At 55.7% G+C, this 21927-nt stretch overlaps 1 protein-coding gene across 4 annotated transcripts in view; it reads left to right on the forward strand.

The window, feature by feature from the left end:
* Positions 1-21218, forward strand: part of KIRREL3 (kirre like nephrin family adhesion molecule 3) — a 356593-nt gene extending 335375 nt beyond the window's left edge. For 3 of the 4 annotated variants that reach the window (XM_074848917.1, XM_074848921.1, XM_074848920.1), the window contains exons 11-17: positions 1525-1625; positions 1728-1926; positions 3041-3076; positions 7066-7173; positions 11465-11574; positions 19657-19743; positions 20638-21218. In XM_074848917.1, the coding sequence (XP_074705018.1) occupies positions 1525-1625; positions 1728-1926; positions 3041-3076; positions 7066-7173; positions 11465-11574; positions 19657-19743; positions 20638-21081 (1085 nt within the window). In that variant the 3' untranslated portion in view covers positions 21082-21218. The remainder of the gene's footprint in view (positions 1-1524; positions 1626-1727; positions 1927-3040; positions 3077-7065; positions 7174-11464; positions 11575-19656; positions 19744-20637) is intronic. The other variant, XM_074848919.1, reaches the window with a different exon arrangement.
* The last annotated feature ends 709 nt before the right edge of the window (positions 21219-21927 follow it).

The raw sequence follows: 21927 nt of genomic DNA on the forward strand, positions 1-21927 counted from the left end.
AATAGGCTACTGTGTGTATGTATGCACCAGGGTGAAGAATTTAGCCTTTTGGTACATTTTTGTGCGTTCTGCAAATTCATAAATGGGTGATTTGGATGAGAATCAGTCAGCAATACCCAGGTAAATCTGTTTCTCCCCACTTTACCCCAAAACCCTGAGATTTTTCTTACAAGGAACACATCAGCTGCAGGGGGAAAAGAAAGAAATGGGAAATGTTTCTCAAATCTGCAGAGGATGAATCAATGGGAGAGAGGATGAGCACAGCAAGCTCTCCCACTCCAACCATCCCCGAGACCTGGGCTCAAGACCCAGCTGAGGTTGTCCCCAGCAGTACGTTGGCCTCTTGTAGCAACTCCTGTTGCAGCTCTTCCACCTTGCACGGCTACTACGGAGCCTGACGGTGTTTGTAGCCTGTTTGCACATCGCTCCGCACACGTGCGCGCGGTGGGGCGTGATGACAGGGCTGTATTATTTTTTGACAAACCTGGTGACAGACTCAAAACCAGGAGTGACAAGCCATCTGAAATAGCCGAGCTGGGGCAGGGGGAGATCTGCCAGCCCCTGCCTCCTCCCTCTCCCTGCCCTGCATTGCCTGCTTACATCCCGCTGCCTGCTGTTTTCTTTTCTGCCAGCAGCAAGCCACTCATAGAAATGCAAATCTGCTTTAATTAAGGAGGCTAATAAACAGCAATTAGGATCCCAGCTCTTGTGCTGCTCCCTTGGGGTGATCCCCTCCTCAGGGGGAGGTGTACCCCCTGCACGGCTGTTGGAAGAGTGGGGAACGAACTGATCCCACCAAGCCATGCTCTCCTCTCCCAGCCGTGTCTTCAGGATGTCCACCAAGGCAAGACAAGGACATTTCCCTCCACAGGCTGGCTCAGCTGGTGCGTTCGGCCTCATATGGCTCAGGGAGAGCTTTTCCCAGCCAGGCTGGGCTCCTTTCGGCATCCGAATGGTGCAGGAGAGCCCAGTTAATGCAGTCCCAAGGCTTTTCCAGCAGAAATTTCTCCCCCGCATCAGGCAGGCTGATTGCAGGTGGCTTTGCAGGTAGCAGCTGCCCGTCAGTGCCTCCTTCTGCCCTCCTACCGCTTCCTTAAGCCCCTGGGGAGCAATTAGTGTAAGGGTTGCTTAACAAATCCAGGAGAGAGCAGAAGAGGAACACCCGGTGGGCTGGGCTTTTGCTTTGCTTCTGGAGCAAACAGCCCTTCTCAGAGGCCAGGTTCACCAAGGTGATTTCTGCCGGGTGATTTAATCACCGTTCCAACACGGGGGATGTGGGAGCAGAGATGGGGAGACTCTGGTGTTTTGGGGGGGGGGGGGGGAGCTTTGCAGAAAACCAGTAAAAAGAAAAGTCTCCACTCTGTGTCCCTCTGCGTCACAGGAGGCAAAGGAGCTATTGCTCCATCCCTCCCCCTCAAAGGGGAAGCCTGATGTCCTTCCGTGGCTCCAATGATGCCCTCCCACATCACCCCCAGTACCTTCAGCCAACATGAGACGCCAGCAGCCCTCTCCTCTCTCTTGCAGGGCCACCCATCATCTCCAGCACCCAGACGCAGCACGCCCTGCATGGCCAGAAAGGGCAGATCAAGTGCTTCATCCGCAGCACCCCACCACCAGACCGAATTGTGAGTAGCATCCCACGGGGGGCACGGTGAGTGCCTCGTCCCCCTTCGGGTGCCCTACGGTGGGCAAACCTACCCCCGGATGACCCCTCTTTTGCTTGGCAGGCTTGGTCCTGGAAGGAGAACGTCCTGGAGTCTGGGACCTCTGGGCGCTACACGGTGGAGACAGTCAGCACGGATGAAGGTGTCATCTCCACGTTGACCATCAGCAACATTGTCCGGGCCGATTTCCAAACCATTTACAACTGCACCGCCTGGAACAGCTTCGGCTCCGACACGGAGATCATCCGGCTCAAAGAGCAAGGTGGGCATTGCTGAGGCAGCGGTGTGGGCTCTTGGGCGGTGGGAATTAGCACCTGGCTGGGCTGTAAGAGCGGGGAGATGCTGTGAGAGGCAGGAGGTGCTCAGAAAAGCTCTTGGGATGTCAAAGAGGAAATGAGGAAGGATGGTGAAAATGCTCCAGCCATGCTAGCTGTGGGATTGCATCCTTAGGTTACCTGGTCCTGGCCAGGAGGTGGGACAAGCTCTGCAAAGTCTCTCCTTGATACGGTATTGCCCTGTTTTCCCTGTCCTGCTGGAGTTGGAGGGTGCAGGCTGATCCTTCACCCCTCACTCCCCACCCCACAGCACAAGGTGCTACCGCTGCCACAGGCTGGAGGATCATTTATAACCTTAGAGAAGCAGGAACGGCTGCTCCTCCCAGACCCCACTGCTCCGTGGTGATGGGAGTGAGCGGGAGGAAGGCGTCTGGGCTGGTGGCAACCCTCCACCCCAGCCACCAGCCATGATGCCAGCACGTGCTTACCTGCCCAGCCTCAAAGGCACCTCGAGCAATTCTCAAGGCATGGCCAGGGGATTTCCACTCTCGGGGCTCTCCATAGCAAGGGAGGGAGATGGCTTTTGTGAGGAACGCTTAGCTCCTGGAGGGACTCCAGTTCTCTTCTATTTTATTAAATGCCAGGGCAGGCAGGTGGATTGTTCTCATTAAGCCGTGATTTATAGGCAAGGCTGCCGTCCAGATTAAATCAGAGCTAAATGAACCCCTTAAAATTAGCCTTGGGCTTCTTCCAATGCAAACAGAGCCAGTGGTTTTTCCAGGTCGTCTGCCAGTCAGCGGGAGCGCTCAGCGGCGAGCCGGCGTCCCAGCAGAGGGTGGCCGGGCAGCCGGGTCCACGGCCAGCTCCACGTCCCAGATGCGCTCGCATCCCTGCTAGGCGATGCAAGGGGACATCCCTGCCCTGGGCAGGGGGACACCGTAGGGTGGCTGAGGATGCCGTAGGGTGGCGGAGGACATCCCCTTCACGGGGACATCCCTGCGCTCGTAGCAGAGAGCGGAGCAGAGGGCTGAGCGCTCAGGAAGGCTGACGTGTGCGCTTGGGCTGTGCAAGGCTGTGGACACTTGCTTTATTTTCAAACAGGTACGGAAATGAAATCAGGAGCTGGTATTCAAGCAGGTATGGAAATCATGAGCTGACGGTGAATGTGAATTGTCCCCAGCCATTACCACACCTGAGGACCTGGCGTCCTCCTCCTGGCCCAGCAGCTTTCCAGCAGGGCCGGGCAGGGCAGGAAAGGGCAGGAAGGGGTGTAGGAAAGCTGCAGAGCGGTGACTGGGGCATGGACTGGGAAGCTGGAGCAGTCCAGACCCTGCTCTGCAAACCAGCAGCGCCTTTCTGTGCCCCAGCAACCCAGCCACTGAGAGGGGGATGGTATTACACAGCCATGTTTTAAAGTGCTGCAAAAGGGACCGCTTAAGTGCTATTATGGGGCAAAAAAAGAGAGAGAAGTACAAGTTTCCAGGGTCGTTTGCAGACATCAGCTTGTCTCAGCATCTTGGGAGAGTGCTGGCCAGCAGCCATTGCAGCCAGAGCAGGGCTGAGTGATATCTGGGCAGATGCTGCAGGATGTGTTGCCCTTGTGCCTTCCTCATCCACCGCACCAGAGCAGGGTTCATGGGGGAGCGCGCAGCCAGCAAACTGCTCCTCGTCAGCTCGCCCTTGTCTTCAGGACACAGTTTGCCATCCCAGCCGCTGGTTCCTGTCACTGCCCTTTTGCAGTTAGGGGTTTTTTTCAGCCCAGGAGAGCCCTGGCCACTTTCCCCACCCTGTTCCCTGCATGATTCTCCATCACCTTCATCACCATCACTACCTGCTTCTCACTGAGATCTGCATTGCAGATCCCACTCCCCCGAAGCTGAGAGCCAGCAAGCACTCCCAGGGACCCTGGGCTCCTGTCTCCTCATCCTATTGCTCCACATTCCCCTGGGAGAGCCAAAAAAATATCCCATAACGAGTTACCACCACTGGCAGGAGCACTCAGGCCACCCGGAGAAGAAAATCCCAGTTTCTTCTTCACAGAATCACAGAATCATCCCAGTTGGAAAAGCCCTTGAAGCTCCTCCAGTCCAACCATGAACCTCACCCTGACCGTTCCCAACTCCACCAGATCCCTCAGCGCTGGCTCAACCCGACTCTTCAACCCCTCCAGGGATGGGGACTCCCCCCCTGCCCTGGGCAGCCCATTCCAACGCCCAACAACCCCTTCTGCAAAGAAATCCTTCCTAAGAGCCAGTCTGACCCTGCCCTGGCGCAGCTTGAGGCCATTCCCTCTTGGCCTGGCGCTGGTTCCTTGGCTCAAGAGACTCATCCCCCCTCTCTGCACCCTCCTTTCAGGGAGTTGGAGAGGGCCAGGAGGTCCCCCCTCAGCCTCCTCTTCTCCAGACTAAACCCCCCCAGTTCCCTCAGCCGCTCCCCATCAGACCTGTGCTCCAGACCCTGCACCAGCTCCGTTGCCCTTCTCTGGACACGCTCGAGTCATTCAATGGCCTTTTTGGAGTGAGGTTTTGCCCAAAACTGAACCCACTCATCGAGGTGCGGCCTCACCAGTGCTGAGTCCAGGGGTGAGATCCCTTCCCTGTCCCTGCTGGCCACGCTAGTGCTGGTACAAGCCAGGATACCATTGGCCTTCTTGGACACCTGGGCAAGGTGGTTCATCTGGCGTACTGGAGGATGCTGGTTTTAGAATGAGTTCCCTGGTGCAGCTGGAAGCGGCTCCAGCATCTGCTACCTAAGCTCCAGCTGGAGGCTGCAGAGCACCCAAGGACTTGCCTTTTCACTGGAGGCCCTGGGGAAACTCTTGCACCACCGTGGTGAGCACTCTCAGCCGTTTTGGCCATCTCCTCAGTGCCGTGCAAGTCATGTCACCAGTGGCCCAGCTCGAGTGACAAGTGACACATCAAGGGACCAGCAGGCCCAGGCAGAAAATGCATGAACAAGACAGAAACTGAAAAGCATCAGCATAAACCACCAACCGAATCACTTGAAACAACAAGCTAAGCAAGGAAGATTAAAGGCTCTTTCTAGATCAAGTGTAAGCAGAAGAGGCTAAACTGAACAAGCATCATTTTTTTTATCACCCTGCAGTTCTCAAAGTAGGGCTCAGGACCCATGAGGCCCCCTGGCCGCTGCCAAAGGGTAACATGAAGTGGCTTTGTAACTCCCCTGTTGCAGCTGGGATTAGATAACAATGAAGAAACCCTTTGCTGACTACACTGGGAAGATGCTGGTGGAACTACAGCTCCCCCAAGTCCCACCGCTAAGGATGTGTGCCCTTTAGGAAGGCTGAAAGGCACAGGCAGGATTTCACAGAATCATCTCGGTTGGAAAAGCCCTTGAAGCTCCTCCAGTCCAACCATGAACCTCACACTGACCGTTCCCAACTCCACCAGATCCCTCAGCGCTGGGTCAACCCGACTCTTCAACCCCTCCAGGGATGGGGACTCCCCCCCTGCCCTGGGCAGCCCATTCCAACGCCCAACAACCCCTTCTGCAAAGAAATCCTTCCTAAGAGCCAGTCTGACCCTGCCCTGGATCTGTGATCTCAGGTCCAGGATGAAATAGGTGGTCACCACCAGCTCCACCCCAGTGGATGATGAGAAATGGTTTCTTTATCACCCAGTCAAGTGGCAGCCATCAGGCTGCCAGGCTTTGCTCAATCACCCATGTGTCCCCATGGTCCAGCATCATTCATCTGCACAGACAAGGAGGAGAGAGGACCACTTCTCTGCATCCGTTTTTCCCTAAATTCATCCCAACCATTTGCAAGGCAGGAGCCCCAAGGAGAAAACATGCATTGGAGGTGTCCAGGAAAGCGGTGGGGACACACTCACCCGGCTTAGCCAGCCATCCTGGAAGGGGTTGCCCCTCTTCTGGCCCACTGTGGGTTCACAAGAGCCTGTGGGATGCTTGGAAAGACCAGGAATGGGGACCTATAGATACCTGCTGCTCTTGGGGAGAGGGTCTTCAGGATGTAGTTTATCATCCCAGCCAGCAAAGGCAGTTTGTGGTACCCACAGCTTTGGTGTCCTGTGAGTGGGAGGTGCTGCCTGTCGCTGCCTGGCAATAATCCAGAGAGCAGGCGCCGACCCAACACTTGCCGTTAAGTAGGAGCTGTGCTTTGAGGGACCGGAGGAACTGAGCAGGGAGATAACAAGGCTCTTGGGCTGCAAATCTGACCCTCTCACCATAAATGTGATTTCATATTCCACCCTCCCCGCACCTCACAAGCTGCTGCCTGGATCTGTGCAAATAAATCAGCTTTGCCGGCTGAGCTGCGGTCTGAAATCCCCGCCGGGAACCCAACTACAAAGTTATTGTAGGCAGAAGGATGTGAGCATGTAACCCCTGCTCTGCGGCGGGCTCTGCTCCTCCCGCAGACCCCTGCCTGCACATCCCCACCCACAGGCCTCGCCCACCGCAGCCGCCCGGCCTCTGCTCATCCCCAGCACGGGCCATCCCTCCTGTCCCAGTCCTTGTAGCACCCTCAGGGGTTCAGGGAAGGATGACAGAGTTGATAAGCCAAGGGAGACGGCAGGAGATTGGGATATAAAACAGGCAGAGGCTGTGAATGATGGCTCTTGGGTTAATTCATCCATATATACTTAACAGCGCCTGCTAAGACAGCTGAGCTACAGCCTCTGGCAGGCAGGCTCAGTGCCTGACTCCATCCCGTCATCCCAGCTCTAACCTCTCTCCCAGACTGCTCTGATGCCATTTCTCTTTGTTAATAATATTAACATGCCGTCTTCTTTCGCACTTTTCATCCTTTAGAGATCCTCGTTCATTAAGCCGCAGGGTGCTATGGAGAGCAGTTGTTAACCTGCTCTCCTGGCTCCCTCCTCTTCTCTCCCTCCCAGGGGAAACTGAGGCACAGGGAGATCAGGGCTTGCACAAATCACAGTGTGCACCAGCGTCCCACGGGCAGCCTGTGCCAGCATCACCTGCTCAGGGACGAGGCAGTGGAGAAGGAGGTCCATTTGGCCCCAAAACCCTCCCCAGGCTCATCACCGAGTCGCTTTCCAGTAGCCGGGGGTGGGTCCCTTGGGGGAAAAGCCACCTCTCCAACCTTCATCCCGGCTTCATGCTCCCTCTCCTTCCTCTTGCAGAGTCGGTGCCGATGGCGGTGATCATCGGAGTGGCCGTGGGGGCCGGCGTGGCGTTCCTGGTGTTGATGGCCACCATCGTCGCCTTCTGCTGCGCCCGCTCCCAGAGGAGTAAGTGTCTCCCCCAGCCCTGCTGCATCCCTTCGGGCAGGGCTGGGGCTTCAAGCCTTGCTGGGGGAGCAAATAGAGCGGGTGACAAAGAAATTAAAGAGTCTGGAATTTACTGACACAGCACCAGCACAATCTGCTCCTCGTCTTGGCCTACCAAATGTTCAGTGCCACTCGGCTGCGAACGGCGGCCCTGCGGGGAGAGGAGAGGGTTTTGGAGCACGTGGGAAAACGTGCCAGGGTAAATGCTAATCCCCGCTGGCAGCCCGGGAGGCAGGCAAGGTGTCCTCAGCAAAGGAACCTGCTCTTAACCCTTCCCTTGGAGAAATCCTGATGTCCAAAAGGGAGAAGCATCCTCGCCGTGCCACGCTGGTGCTTAAAAGCCCCCCTCGGTCTGTGCTTTCTGTTTTAATTTCATTTTTCTTGACATAAAATGCATATTTCCTAGTGGGAAATTACAGCCGGATGAGGGGTTTTACATGGAATGTGGGTTTTGAAGCCTGGCTGCGGTGGGAATACAAGTTAAAACGACGTTAGACACAGGTAGAGGAGAAGGAGGGATAAACAGGGTGGCATCGTGTTGCCTCATTGAAAAGACACCGGGAAATTAAAGGAGGGTTGGTGGCTTCATGAAAAGGCATCAAACCAGGAGGGAGAAGAGCGTGATTGTCTGGAGCATCTCAGGCCACGGGGGAGAAGAGGAGCTAGTCGACGGTGCTCCCTGCTCGGGAGGCACGTGGTATGGATGCTGGGATGCCAAGCTCTCTGTGTGTGTGCCAGAAAACCCAGTTGTTTTTCTTTTCTTTTTATTTTTCCCCCTCTTGATCATTTGCAAAGCAATCAAAGACACCAGGCTCCTCCTGGATTTGGGTATGAACGCGCGGCCTCCCGCAGTAGAAATGTGTTTAATTTTGAGAGCGATAATAATGCCTCTCCCTGTTTTATCCCACGGTTTTTTGAACTCTTGCAGCCTCCATTAGCAAGCGTTAACGAATTCAATGAGGGGCGGTCATTAATCTTGCTTTTTGAGGAAGGATTGCTGATGGACAGGACCCAAAACCAGGCCAATTTGATGTTGTGGAGATCATTCAGCAGTGATGGACGACTCAAGCACCTGAAGAAAACAGGGGCCGAGCCGTGTTAACGTGTCAATGGTTGGACGTAGTCAGCCGTGCTTTCCCCACACCGCATCCTTCGGAGCAGGGAAGAGCATGTGGTTCATTATCCTCCTCTTATTTGATGTAAACAGATGGTGCGGGGTTCTTTACAAGGACATACGATTGAACACTAACGCCATGACAACAGATCAAAGCCTTGGTGCAAGTGCCAGGTTTTAGAGTCCCGCACAAGCTGGAAGCGTGCAGAGGGTGGGCAGGTCTTTGAGGGGGAAAAGCCGGGCTTTTTGGGGGGAAAAAAGCAGGATGCTGTGGTGTTAATGCAGCAAATCCTGGGTGCAGGTGGGATTCCCCAGCCTGAGATTCGAGCAGGGGGTGCTGGTGGTAGTGGGGCTGCTTGGTTCCCCCATCACATGGCTCTAAGAGCCACTTGGAGCTGCCAAAACAAGGTCCCTCCTTGCTTTGGGGGGGAGCTGGGACTATTAGCAGCTAAACCAGCCCCCGAGGGACACTCATGGTGCAAAACCCTGCAGGGGAAGACTTAGCTGGCCCAGGGCAAAGGGCTTTTATCCCAACTTCACAGGTGCTGATGCAAACTGGATGCTGTGGCCACTATCTATCTCCAGTGGCAGGTGAGCGTTAGGAAGGCAGAAACACCAGGCTGAGAAGGTGAGGAAAGGACTTTCATCATGGTTAGCGGTGTGAAATCAGCAGAGGTATTACAGAGATCAGCTCAGGAGTGATGGGACCAGCAGAGCACTTTGATATCAGGAGAGGGACTCATTTCCTACCAGGATGACTGCAGATTCCTCTCCCAGGACAAATACCAGAGCTTTGTTGCATCATTTAAAACAACAGCCTGCAAACAAAACCCATCGGCAGGCTGCTGGGATGGCTCCACAGGGCTCCCAGAGGAGGGGACAAGGTGACCCAGCAGCAACTCTGGAGAAGGCATCTCCTGATGGCTACAACCGGCCACAGCTAATGGCACTGCGGGAGGCAATTCCTGGCCTTGCTTTGGGGAGATGCTGCAAAAAAAATGCACCGGGTGCAGACACACCAAGCCTGGAGGCTCTGGAAAAATTAAAAAAAAAAAAAAAAAAAAAGACTTTACTGCACATCTGTTGTTGTATCTTCGGTGACTTTACGGCCCAGAGTTATTTAATGGGGAACACTCCTGGGAGAGGATGTGCAAGACAGTAATTAGCTTCTCCTTGTGATTAAAGACAGAGACTTCAGCACCAGGAACGTGGGCTCAGCAAGAGAAAAAAAAAAAAAGAAAGAGCAGTAGTAACTCCCCAGCGAACCCCTTTGCCTTGCACCCTGCGACTTGGAGACGTCTGCGGGTGACAGCAGGGCTGCAGATATCAAGAGCACGGGATGCTGAGATGGATTAATTCAAGGCTGGAGCTTCAAGCTGGTCTCAGTTGTGTGATCCGGTTTGGTTTACAGATAAAGTCGTCTCCTCCTGCGTGGTCCAGCCTTTGCTGGACTGACTTGGTACAGTCCTGGCTTGGCAGGGCGCTGCCGGTTCCTTCAGCTGGAGGTAGATCTGACAAGCCCAGCAATTCAAGGCAGTTTTGGGTCCAGGAGGGTTGGCGCAGCCACCCTGGGAGGTGAGAGCCAGCTAAAGCCTGGCTTCAAAGCTGGGAGCTGTTTAGATCTCGCTGTTCAGATTTGCATCCATCTCTGCTTTTCATCTTGGATTCGCCCAGCCGTTTCTGCTCCTGCTGCTCAGTGTCTTTGGTTTAATTTTGCTAAAATGACTTCTTCAAAGCGTGCCTGACACCTTCAGGGAAGGCGGAGAGTCTCTCCAGAAATGTTTCTCTCTGCCCTGCATGAGAACAGGCTGCTTGGAGCAGCAGCCAGGGATGATTTTGTTGTTCCCAAAGCCCTGGCTACGTCTTTTCTCATTGCTCAGCCTTTTCCATATGTGTCTGCCCCCCAAACCTGGGGAAGGCTTTTCTCAGGGGCTCCCCAGTGCCAGGGGAGAGCTAGTACATCCCTCAGGAGCAACATTTCACGTGCTCCCTGAGCAGACGCTGTAGATCAGCAGTCTGGACAAACATCCCACCGTCTGTTCCAGCAGTCCTGCTGCAGCCCAGGCCCTGCGAATAGCACCATGAGTGTGGCAGAGACTTACCAAGCTCCCGAAGAAATGAAAATGGAAATCTGAGCTCCCCAGAGGCAAAGGTTTCACATGCCCATACCTTATGCAATGCAAATATTACAGAATCACAGAATCACTCAGGTTGGAAAAGACCCTCGGGATCATCGAGTCCAACCCTCAGCCCGACTCTACAAAGTTCTCCCCTACCCCACATCCCCCCACAGCTCATCCAAACGACCCTTAAACACACCCAGGATGGGGACTCCACCCCCTCCCTGGGCAGCCTATTCCACTCTCTGACCACTCTTTTTGGGAAAATTTTTTCCTAATGTCCAGTCTGAACCTCCCCTGTTGCAGTTTAAAGCCGTTCCCTCTTGTTCTGTCACTAATCCCCTGTGAGAAGAGACCAGCACCAACCTCTCCACAACGTCCTTTCAGGGAGCTGTAGAGAGTGATGAGGTCTCCCCTCCCCTTCTCCTCCTCACACTGAACAGTCCCAGCTCCTTCAATCTCTCCTCACAGGATTTATTCTCCAGGCCCTTCCCCAGCTCGTTGCCCTCCTCTGCCCTCGCTCCAGCCCCTCGAGATCTCTCTCGTATTGAGGTGCCCAAAACTGGACACAACACTCCAGGTGTGGCCTCACCAGTGCAGAGCACAGGGGGACTGTCACCTCCCTGCTTCTGCTGGTCACACTATTTCTAATCCAAGCCAGGATGCCGTTGGCTTTCTTGGCCACCTGGGCACACTGCTGGCTCATGGTCAGCTGCTTGTCAATGAGAACCCCCAGATCCTTCTCTTCCAGACAGCTCCAGCCACACCTCCCCAAGCCTGTAGCCATGCAGGGGGTTGTTGTGGCCCAAGTGCAGGACCTGGCACTTGGACTCGTTGAAGCTCATCCCGTTGACATTGGCCCACCGATCCAATCTATCCAAGTCATATCCCCCAGTTCTTGCTGAGCCAGGGTTAATTGTACCCGGCGCTGCTGGACATCCTCAGCCATCATCAGGTCCCTGAGGATGCTCCACGGTCACCTTCAGCTAACCCCTTCTCCATCTCGCTCTTTGCCCAGATCTCAAAGGTGTGGTTTCTGCCAAGAACGATATCCGCGTGGAGATCGTACACAAGGAGCCAGCCTCGGGCAGGGAGACGGAAGAGCACCCAACCATCAAGCAGCTGATGGTAAGGATTTACTTCTTCTCCCCCTAAGCAATTACTCTGGGTAAGTGTTTGACGGTAATGAGCCCAGGCACATGGAGCTCAGTGCCGTAATCCCCACTCAAGGCAAAGATGCTCTTCCAAAAATCTTACTCTTGAGATACACATTCTCCTGCCATAAAAGCTCCTCGAGTGAAACTTTGCTAATGAGGAAGGAGAGCTGGGAGAGGTTTATTGCAGTAGCCCAGCTGCCCGCCGGGCTAATTGCAAAGCAAATTTGCCACCTCGTGTGGGGAAAGAGCTGCAAACTGCAAGTAGACACACAATAGGTGAGCACAATATAATAATGAGCTAATTAGCCAGCGAGAACAGCGCTTTCCTGGACGTGCTTTAGAGAGTTATATGTGCAAAAATAATGTCTGTGCACACAGTTGGTTGCAGATTGCTTAACGCTGGGGGTGTGGGGCCAGCCTGGACCTGGGTCTGTAATAACCTGGGAGGTGTCACCTTCCTGAGGCTGCTGCCTTCACTCGAGGGGACCAAACGACGTGGGCAGGGCACGATGCTGATGACTGAGATCCTGGGAAATTCAGCTTCAGCCCCTGGAGTGGCGCATCCGTGCGGCCCGGCCATGGGCTGCTCCTCTCGCTGGTGTCACTGTTCTCAGTGTCTCAGCCCCGACGTGCCTTCGCTTTTTCTTGCTGGTGTCACGTCGTCGGTGACAAATAGAAGCCGAACAAACACAAAGAAAGGCGAGTGGCCGTAAAAGGTGAGAGAAAAGAGCGGATAGGAAAGGGAGAAGGGATTGAAGAGGCTGCTTTCTAGGCTGCTGGGTGGTTTTTTCCTGCTCTAACCCTCCGTTTTTTGGGCAGACCTGTAAGCGTCAGTACGCCCTGCCTGCAAAAGCTGTACGATGAATTACTGGTGGAAAGGCAAGGCTGAGCACTCTAGGGTGGGCAGAACCGATGGCTGCCCGTGCACTTAGACAGCGAGGGAGCCTCAAAATGAGAAGGCAGGAGGAGATGGAGATCTGGAGTGTTATCCCAGCACCAAGCTTTACCCTGAGCAGTCTGCAGATCCACGGTGGGATTTACAAGGCTTCTCTCAGTGGAAGGACAGAGGAGGCCGGGACTCAGGTTTGGAGCAATCTGCTGAGATGAAGGGGAACGAGGAGCTTCCTCTCCGTAGGACCCATCTGTATAGATGGCAATCACCAGCACCAAGCCCAGAGCTGGCTTCCAGAGGAGGGACTGCCCTGAGATGAGCCCAAATGCCGCTCAAGACCGTAACCACCAAGCTGGACGCAGGCACAGAGCCTCAGCGGAGGACAGATACAAGGAACATCTACCCCTGACGAGTTAATGAGGAAGAGGATGGCAGCGGGAGGCCAGGCACAAGATCTTGCAAGACATTGTGGGGACTTTCTTGGGTTATTTGCCAGAGCCAGAAGGTGATTTCACATCGTGTGCCCTTGATGAGGCTGGTACTGGAGCAGAGCTGTGCTGTGCACGTTTCAGTAAGGATGCTGGCAGGATGGGAATGGTGCAGAAAAAAATTACAACATTTATTCGATAGCCGGAAAAAAAATGCCTTACGGGAAGAGGTTACAGAGCTCATGTGTGTTAGCTCATCAGCAAGGCTTCTGAGAGGTGTTTTGGTTACAGCATGGTATAAAGGGGCTATTTAAGTGCAAACAGGGTAGGCAAAGTCGAGCCCTTTCAGATACATGACAGAGGGTCACACGTCAGTTGGAAATAACATCGTTGGGTCAACACTACTCAAGAGGTTGGAAGAGATGGTCCGCAGTTCCTGGCCGGTGCCAAATCCACCCAGCAACCCAGTCAGAGACTATGGACCATCTCTTCCAACCTCCTGAGAAGTGTTGACCCAACGATGTTATTACGATCTCCTATCTGGCAGGGAGGAGACATTAAAGTCCCCTCCCCTGCCCGGACCGGAGCCTCCCCATCCCCATCTGCCCTTGGCAAGAGCATTCCCAGCAAATACTTCTCGATTTCTTCTCTGCTCAGGGTCCCCAGGGACACCAGCTCTCCCTCGTCCCCCTCCTTGCTGTTTCCAACAGCCGGTGTGAGCATCCTCCACCGGCCGTTAGAGCCCCAGGCTCCGGACGCTGAACAGATTCCTAAGAAGAGGCTCCGAGTTTGTCAGCGAAATGATGGATCAAGTTAAAAAAATTCATCCTTGCTAGTGAGCGGTGATGAGCCCTCTCCGGCAGGAGCAGGGGGGCCACGCACAGCACCCTTTGCTTGCTCCCCACCTTCACCCCAAGACTTTCATAGAATCACAGAATCATTCAGGTTGGAAAAGACCCTTGAGATCGTCGAGTCCAACCATCAGCCCGATTCTACAAAGTTCTCCCCTAAAGTTCTCTTTCCTGCTCTCCCTCCTCCCCATACCAGCATTATTTCCCCCGCTGCTTCTTCGTTTGCCTTCCTTAAGCTTCTTGTGATACTTCCAGCCCAGGCTCAACCTCGATGGCATCCTTTGAAACGATCTCCTTGCCCTCAACAATGTTCATAACACCTTGCAGTTTAACATCAACTGTGAATTTCATTAACATGCTGGGGGCTTGCGCGGAGAGATCATTAATGCAGACGTTAACGAAAAGCAGACCGCGCTCGCAAACCCTCTGCTCAACACTTTGCTGCTTCTCACCAGCTTTTTCGCTCCCCAGCCTGGACCCTTGGCCGAGTCCCTGAGGTCCAGCACAGCCCGACCTGCTCCTGCCGAGCTTCGGGAACGGAGATCCACCCTCTGCACCACAGATGGTGCCTTTGCTCCTCGGTTTCCCACGGTGTCTGTGCCTTGCCGGAGCGTTTCTGGCTGCAGAGTGCCAGCATGACTCTTCTTTTCCCCCCGTAAATGCTATTGCATTTGTTATTCTCCAGCCATCTGTGACCTCCGCAGCTCTCCGTGCTTTTCACAAATAATTATTCATGCATCTATAAATTCATTAACACCTTAGGATACACGTCATGCTGTCTGATTTGCATATGTTCACATTGCTCAGCACCGTCTCTCCCCCCCGCCCCCGTTAGCTGTTCTGCCAGGCGCTGCCCTACGGGCAGGGGAAAGGCTGCCAGCCCGCAGGGGCCAGAGAGCAAACAGCAGCCAGTGGCTGGAGGCAAAAGAGCCCGTTAAAGGGTCTGATCCCGGAAAAAAGAAATCACAACAGCAGTTTTCTCTCTCCTGCTGGGTTGCATCGCATCGGCATGTCAGTTTGGCTGAGCCTGGTCTGTGATCAGTGGGTTAAAGAGCATCATCAGCTCAGATGTGGCATAACCTCCTCTGTTGGGTGGCTGGGCTTTATTCCTGGCTGATTAGAGTCCGTGCCTCAGTTTCCTCATCTGTGAAATGGGGCTGATAAGCCTAAAGGAGCCATCCCCGCTGCCAGGAGCAATTGTGATAGAGACTGTCCCAAAGTGATCAGCAGACGGGAGCATCCCAAGTCAAAGGGGGTCCAGTGTGGCTGGGTAGACCCAAGCATCACCTGCGGTTCATATTTAGGATGGAACAGTCAAAATAACCCATCCAGTAGACAGGTTGATGATCTTTTCCTTGCTCACCTTTCTTTCTTGTCCCTGTCTTGAAACCCACCCCTCTGCTCCAAGGGATGTTCCCAGTTTGCCCACAGATCAACACTGGACACATTTTCCACTCAGGAGCGCAGCTCAGATCCCCATGGAAGAGAAAAAATAAAAAAAGCAGAGGTGAAATTCAGGGTGAGGCTCATTTCTACTCGCAGCCCAGCTGTCACAGCATCATTTTCTCTGCCTTTCTCCCTGAGAAATACTCCAAGTGCCCAGCGGCCAGTGCCACTGCAGCCCTGGGAAGCACCAGCCACCCCTGAGCTGGCAGATCCAGGCTTATCTCCACTTACCCCAGGGAAAGTCTCGCTGCGCAAGGTCTGGATCAGAGCTGGGCTGCGCCTCCACGACACCCGACCTGGCCTGGGAGGCTCAGGGCACGTCCCTCCTGCGCAGCCGACACCTTCCACGGGCACCAGCCCTGGCAGCTTGGGCACCAGGCCAGCGCGCCTGTGCTTCCTCCAGCCAGGGAGAAGAATCACAGAATCAGAGAATTATCTCAGTTGGAAAAGCCCTTGAAGCTCCTCCAGTCCAACCATGAACCTCCCCCTGACCGTTCCCAACTCCACCAGATCCCTCAGCGCTGGCTCAACCCGACTCTTCAACCCCTCCAGGGATGGGGACTCCCCCCCTGCCCTGGGCAGCCCATTCCAACGCCCAACAACCCCTTCTGCAAAGAAATCCTTCCTAAGAGCCAGTCTGACCCTGCCCTGGCGCAGCTTGAGGCCATTCCCTCTTGGCCTGCCGCTGGTTCCTTGGCTCAAGAGACTCATCCCCCCTCTCTGCACCCTCCTTTCAGGGAGTTGGAGAGGGCCAGGAGGTCTCCCCTCAAGAATCATTCAGGTTGGAAAAGACCCTTGGGATCATCGAGTCCAAGAAGAGCCACTATGTAAAAAAAAAAATCACCATATAAGTGTTGGTGAGCTTTGCAAGGTCATGGCTTGGGCTTTTCGGGGTCACGGTGAAGCTGGACCAGCAGGAGGTTTGGACATTGCCCAGGACTGAGCTGTCTCAAGGCAGGTAACAGCTTTAGGGGTAACTGGTGCTGGGGTACATCAAGCCAGGCGCTGTTGGAGCACAGAGGAGCTGGCGTCTGCCACAGCAAGCTCCCAAGAAAGGAAGAAGGACGCGAGAAGTACGGCCGGACATACCACAGGCTGGCGTCGCCCCGCCACCGCCTTTGCCCATGCGACAAGCAACGTTTTTGGGGAGAGGTGGGACAAGGGGATGCCGCTTTATCATCAACATTTTGGGGAGAGGTGGGCTGGGCAGCGCAGGCGCTCGGCGGGAGCTCACGTGGCTGGGAGGTGGAGGCAGGAGCTGGCGTTTGAGGGTGATAAACCCTCGGCCGGCTGGGAAAGCCCAGTGGGGTTTTTTTTTATTTGTGTGCTTGTTTCCTCACCGGCAGCCGGTCCCTGCTGGGAGCAGAGGAAGCCGCTGTCTCAGGAATCTATTAAACAACATCTCTCATCCCTGGTAGGGTTTGACCCACACGAGTTTCAAAGTGCTGCTGAGTGGCATCCAATTACCCAACAAGCGGGAAACGTTATAATTAAACACGGTGCGAGGGAGGGGGGGAGGCACCTCGCCCAGGGTGAGGGTCTCGCTCTCAAACCTGCCAGGTCTGGACGGATGCTCAGGGACCTGGCCAGGGGCTCCGGAGAGAGCAGCGTTTTAAAAAACATATTGTCTCCGCTAATGAAAGCAAAGAATTTAATATCCGGTCTGTCGGATTCGACATCCCAGCTGAAAGAGGCTTCATTTGGCGGCGCTAAATCAGGGAGTGCTCCAGCAGGCAGGGGATTAGGAGGCACGGCGCTGGAGCTGGCCGCTATTTTCATAATTTAAACACCGTTTCCTTGCCTTGAGTGACCTTGAGAAGTCACTTTGCTGCGCAGGGATGCGCTGCCTTGGTGGTAGGAGCCAGCACGGTAAAATTGATGCGGTGCTTCGTCATATGAAGGGGGTCACTGCCTTTTGCAGTGGGGGAAACGGAGGCAAGAAGCGGCGGCAATCAATCGGGGATGCGGTTCATCGCGTCCCTTAGCCACATTGAGCCAGGAGGGACCGGCGAGGTTTGGCCACGGGGACCAGGGATGGCTTTTACACAGCCCCGAGGCCCAACTGCAGCATGCACCGGTCCTGGGATGGCACAGGCTGCCCGTGCCCGGCACTGCCAGGCAGGATTAAGTCCTGGCACGACGTTCCCAACATCAGGCCGTGCCCTTGGATCCGGCGGCGCTGGCAGGAGGGGAACGGTGGGCACGCGGCAATAACGGGGCGGCTTTCTCATGGGCCATCTGCATGGCAGCAACGAGGTCGAAGGACTGAAGCGTATTGGTGGTGGAGCCCAAAAAAGCTGTGCACGGTGCTGGAGCATCCCCTGCCTGTGCCAGCATCTGCAAGCGCATCACCTGCTTGTGGCCGCATGCTCGGACATTTTCTGCTCTTTTTTCATGTATTTCCCTCTCCTCCCCTCTCCCCTGCTGCGTCCACATTCATAATCCCCATTAATATTGGTAATGGAGTTAACTTTTGTTAACTTTCATTAGCGCGCTCGTGCTTACCCAGCGATGGCAGAGAGAGGAAGGCGAGCTAACGAGCGTCCCGCCGCCCGCTAATTAACGGCGAAAGATCGCACCGAGGCTCAGCCGCCGCGCAAACTTTAATAAAGGTCGCGTTAATGACCGGCTGTAATGCGGGGCTTGGGAATTAAGCGCGATGGCGCTTTATGGACTGTGCTCTTCGCTTGCGCGGGGGCTCGGTGCCCTCTGACGGCACGTGGGCTCATTGCAGCCCCCAAATCCGCGGGGTGCGGCCCCAAAATCCGCGGGGTGCAGCCGAATCCGCAGCGTCCTGCCAGCCCTGGGGAACAGCAGGGTCCCCCACGGGCCTTGAGGAGCATCCTGGTGCCTGGACCACCCCAATCATCATTGCAAGAGGCGCCATAAAATGCCTTAAAATACCCCATCAAACCCAATTTACTAATTCTAAGGAGGTTTTGCCCCCGGTGGGGCTGTCCCCTTGCTTTTCACCCACTCGTGTCCCCTCTCCAGCTCCAGATCCTGGGTCACCCACATCAAAACTCAGCCAAGGCCAAGGAGAAGTGGTTTCTCCTTTCTGACCCATGAAACCCTTCTGATGGGTTTTACACCACGTGCATCCCCACGCCGTGCCTCTGCAGCGAGGTTTTAGGGGATTTAGGGTGTCGCTGGGGCTGGTGTGCAGCTGGCAAAGAAAGAAAAAAAACAAAAAAACCCCTTCACGTACCATTTTAGCTGTGCTGAATTTAATCCTCGGTGACACTTGTATTTACCCTGGTAAATCAATGGCTGTTACAGGCGGTTTTTTTTCCTAGGAAAACTCAGGTACTTTAATTTATTGCATTTAATAGCCATATCAAAGGCTTTCAGGAGATGAACAGAAAGTGCTGCAGGGTGAATTTCCACAACCACTTACCATTTTAAAAAGGAGAAGAGAACTTGGGCGATAAAAGGGGATTTTCAGGCTGATTTGGGGCTGTGATCAGGGCGGCTGCGATCCCAGCGCCGGGGCAGAGAGCCCACAATCAATACAGGAGAAGATAAAAAAAGCAGCTGAGAATTTAGTTGATAATTATTCTGCTTCTGTACAACCCCACCTTGCTGAAGGAAGGGTAATTAAAGCTGTGGTCTAATTAATGTGTACCTTGTCCCCCCCCCCCGCCACCAATCACAGTCAGCCTTCAAAGGAAAACTAATGAGGCGGAGAGAGATGGGTGAAGGCAGCACGTCGAGGCAGGAGCATCCATCTCCAGGGGTCCACAAAGGAGCAGTGGGAGCAAAAATTGATTCAAATCAAATCAAAAAGAGCTTCTCCAGCCCGTCCATCCCGCCCTGACCCGCTGGGACAGCCCAAGTCCCAGCCACACTGGCAGGGCCGGGTGGGTAAAGCCTCCAGGGTTCAAATCTTCTGAGGAGAGCCAGCATTGAAGGGGGAAAAAAAAATAAAAATAAGGTGTTCATGGTAATTACAGCATCATGGCAATGCCAGAACCTAGCTGGGATTTTGAGATGTTAATGGCCAAGTTCAGCTTAGGAGGAAAGGATGAAAAGAAAGAAGGGAAAAACAAATGAAAAAGGAAATTTGGGGGGTTTGTTTTGGGAAGTTGGGGTGCAGGCCCCAAGAGTCGCCACAGTAGATGTACATAATTTGCTTTCCCCACTATTAAACCCAGCCTTTTTAGTCCTAAACAGCAGGAAAAAACAATTTGTAACCCAGCAACTCGCGGCTTTCGGGCAGCTGCCTGTTCCGCCGCTCTCCGACACTGCCCCGCAGGGTTGTCCCTTGGCAAGTCCTTTAATCCCGCTCATGGCTGAGACTGTCTCCAGGCCATGGGGCTGACAGCGGGCGTGGGGCTCACCCCCCGCAGCGTGGGGCCACGCAACCCTGGGGCGGGGGGACAGGAGGGGGACAGCGGGCGCTCGGGGCGCTGACACCCGCCTGCGTCCTTCCCTAGATGGACCGCGGGGAGTTCCAGCAGGACTCGGTGCTGAAGCAGCTCGAGGTGCTCAAGGAGGAGGAGAAGGAGTTTCAAAACCTGAAGGTGAGCCAGACCCTGGGGACGCGACCCCCTCCATCCCCAGCCCCCGTGGGCAGATGTGGCTCGAAGCCGCCCCCCTGGGTCGCTCCTGCAAGAGGGGCTGTGGCACAGGGGGAGGGATGCTCTGGTACCCCAGTGCTGGTTTTTTTTGTCCCAGCACCTTTTGGGGGATTAAAAAAAAAAGGGGGGGCTGTGGCAGGACAGTGGGGTGCAAGGTGGCTCCCTCTGCCCTGATTTCGGGGGGGGGGGGGTTGAGCTGCACAGGGTGTGCTGCTGGCACAAGGGGAGGGATGCTCTGGTACCCCAGTGCTGTTTTTTTTTTGTCCCAGCGCCTTTTGGGGGGTTAAAAAAAAAAAAAAAAAAGGGCTGGCAGGATAGTGAGGTGCAAGGTGGCTCCCTCTGCCCCAATTTGGGGGGAGGCTGAGCTGCACAAGGGGCTGTGGCACGGGGGGAGGGATGCTCTGGTACCCCAGTGCTGGTTTTTTTGTCCCAGCGCCTTTTGGGGGATTAAAAAAAAAAGGGGGGGGCTTGGCAGGACAGTGGGGTGCAAGGTGGCTCCCTCTGACCTGGTTGGGGGGGCGCTGAGCTGCACAGGGTGTGCTGGTGGCACGAGGGGAGGGATGCTCTGGTACCCCGGTGCTGTTTTTTTTGTCCCAGCGCCTTTTGGGGGGGTTAAAAAAGAAAGGGGGGGTGGCAGGACACTGCCTGATTGGGGGGGGCTGAGCTGCGTGGGGTGCACTGGTGGCCCGAGAGGCTGCTGCGGGCAGGCAGGGTTGGGGTCAAGGGTGTCGTCCCGGGTGGCCAAGCTGGGTGGGTGCCCCCAACACCAGGGCGCGCGGGGCGGGGTGGGCAGCACCAACCTGCCCCCCCTTCCCGGCTTTCCCACTCCCCCCCCAGGACCCCACCAACGGCTACTACAGCGTGAACACCTTCAAGGAGCACCACTCCACCCCCACCATCTCGCTGTCGGGCTGCCCGGCGGACCTGCGCCCCGCCGGCAAGCAGCGGGTGCCCACGGGCATGTCCTTCACCAACATCTACAGCACGTTGAGCGGGCAGAGCCGCCTCTACGACTACAGCCAGCGCTTCGTGCTGGGCATGGGCAGCAGCTCCATCGAGCTGTGCGAGCGCGAGTTCCAGCGCGGCTCCATGAGCGACAGCAGCTCCTTCCTCGACACCCAGTGCGACAGCAGCATCAGCAGCAGCGGCAAGCAGGACGGCTACGTGCAGTTCGACAAGGCCAGCAAGGCCTCGGCCTCCTCTTCCCACCATTCCCAATCTTCTTCCCAAAACTCGGACCCCAGCCGGCCCCTGCAGAGGCGGATGCAGACGCACGTTTGAACCCCGGCGCTGGGGGGACACACACACACACACACACACACACACACACACACACACATGCTCGGGACCCTCCGGGCGGGCGCCGTGGCTTCGTGCCAGGACGGTGGCACCCGCCGGGAGCGGAGATGGGGAGAGGCCGGAGCCAGACCCCCTCCCTTCACCCCCCCTCCAGAGCAGGGCTGCGGGGCAGGGGACCGGCCGAGCATCGCCCCCCACCCCGGTACACACTAAGCACAACCCCGCCGAGGACGCACGGGGCTGGGGACCCCCCCGGCCTTGACCACGCACCCCCGTGTGTGTGTCCCCCCCTTCCTCAGCCGCTCGCCTCTGCTTCTCCTTCCCTTCCTTCTTGGTGTTCAGTGTCCATACTTATAGAGTCCGTTTGGGGGGGGGTTTGGGGGGGTCCCGCCGCGTGGGACAGGACTGGGGGCTGGGGGGGACATCGGTGAGACGGGGACACGCACCCCCCCCCCACCCTGCCCCAGGAAGGGCCTCTCGGCGCTGTACGGCGGGGTCAATACAAGAGGTGTTTCTCGTGGCACGCCTGGGCTGATGGCCGCCCCCCCCCCCCCCGCCCCAGGACACCGGTGGCTCTCGGGGTGACGCTTTGCGCCGCCGTGGACCCAGCATCAGAGTTTCAGGGGTGCCAGGGAGGCTGCAGGGGGAAGGGGTCCCCACCTTGGGGACATGGGGAGCAGAGGGGAAACTGAGGCATGGGGCAGCCTCCGCACGCCCCCCCCTACCCCCCCAGCGCCGGAGCTGAGGTGTCACGCCGGGGAGACGGCAGGTAAGGGCCATCCGCGGGGACACTGGGGGACGTGGGGGTGCAGACTCAGCCCCTTCCCA

Source organism: Strix aluco, chromosome 23, assembly GCF_031877795.1.
Source record: "Strix aluco isolate bStrAlu1 chromosome 23, bStrAlu1.hap1, whole genome shotgun sequence".
Taxonomy (NCBI): Eukaryota; Metazoa; Chordata; class Aves; order Strigiformes; family Strigidae; genus Strix; species Strix aluco.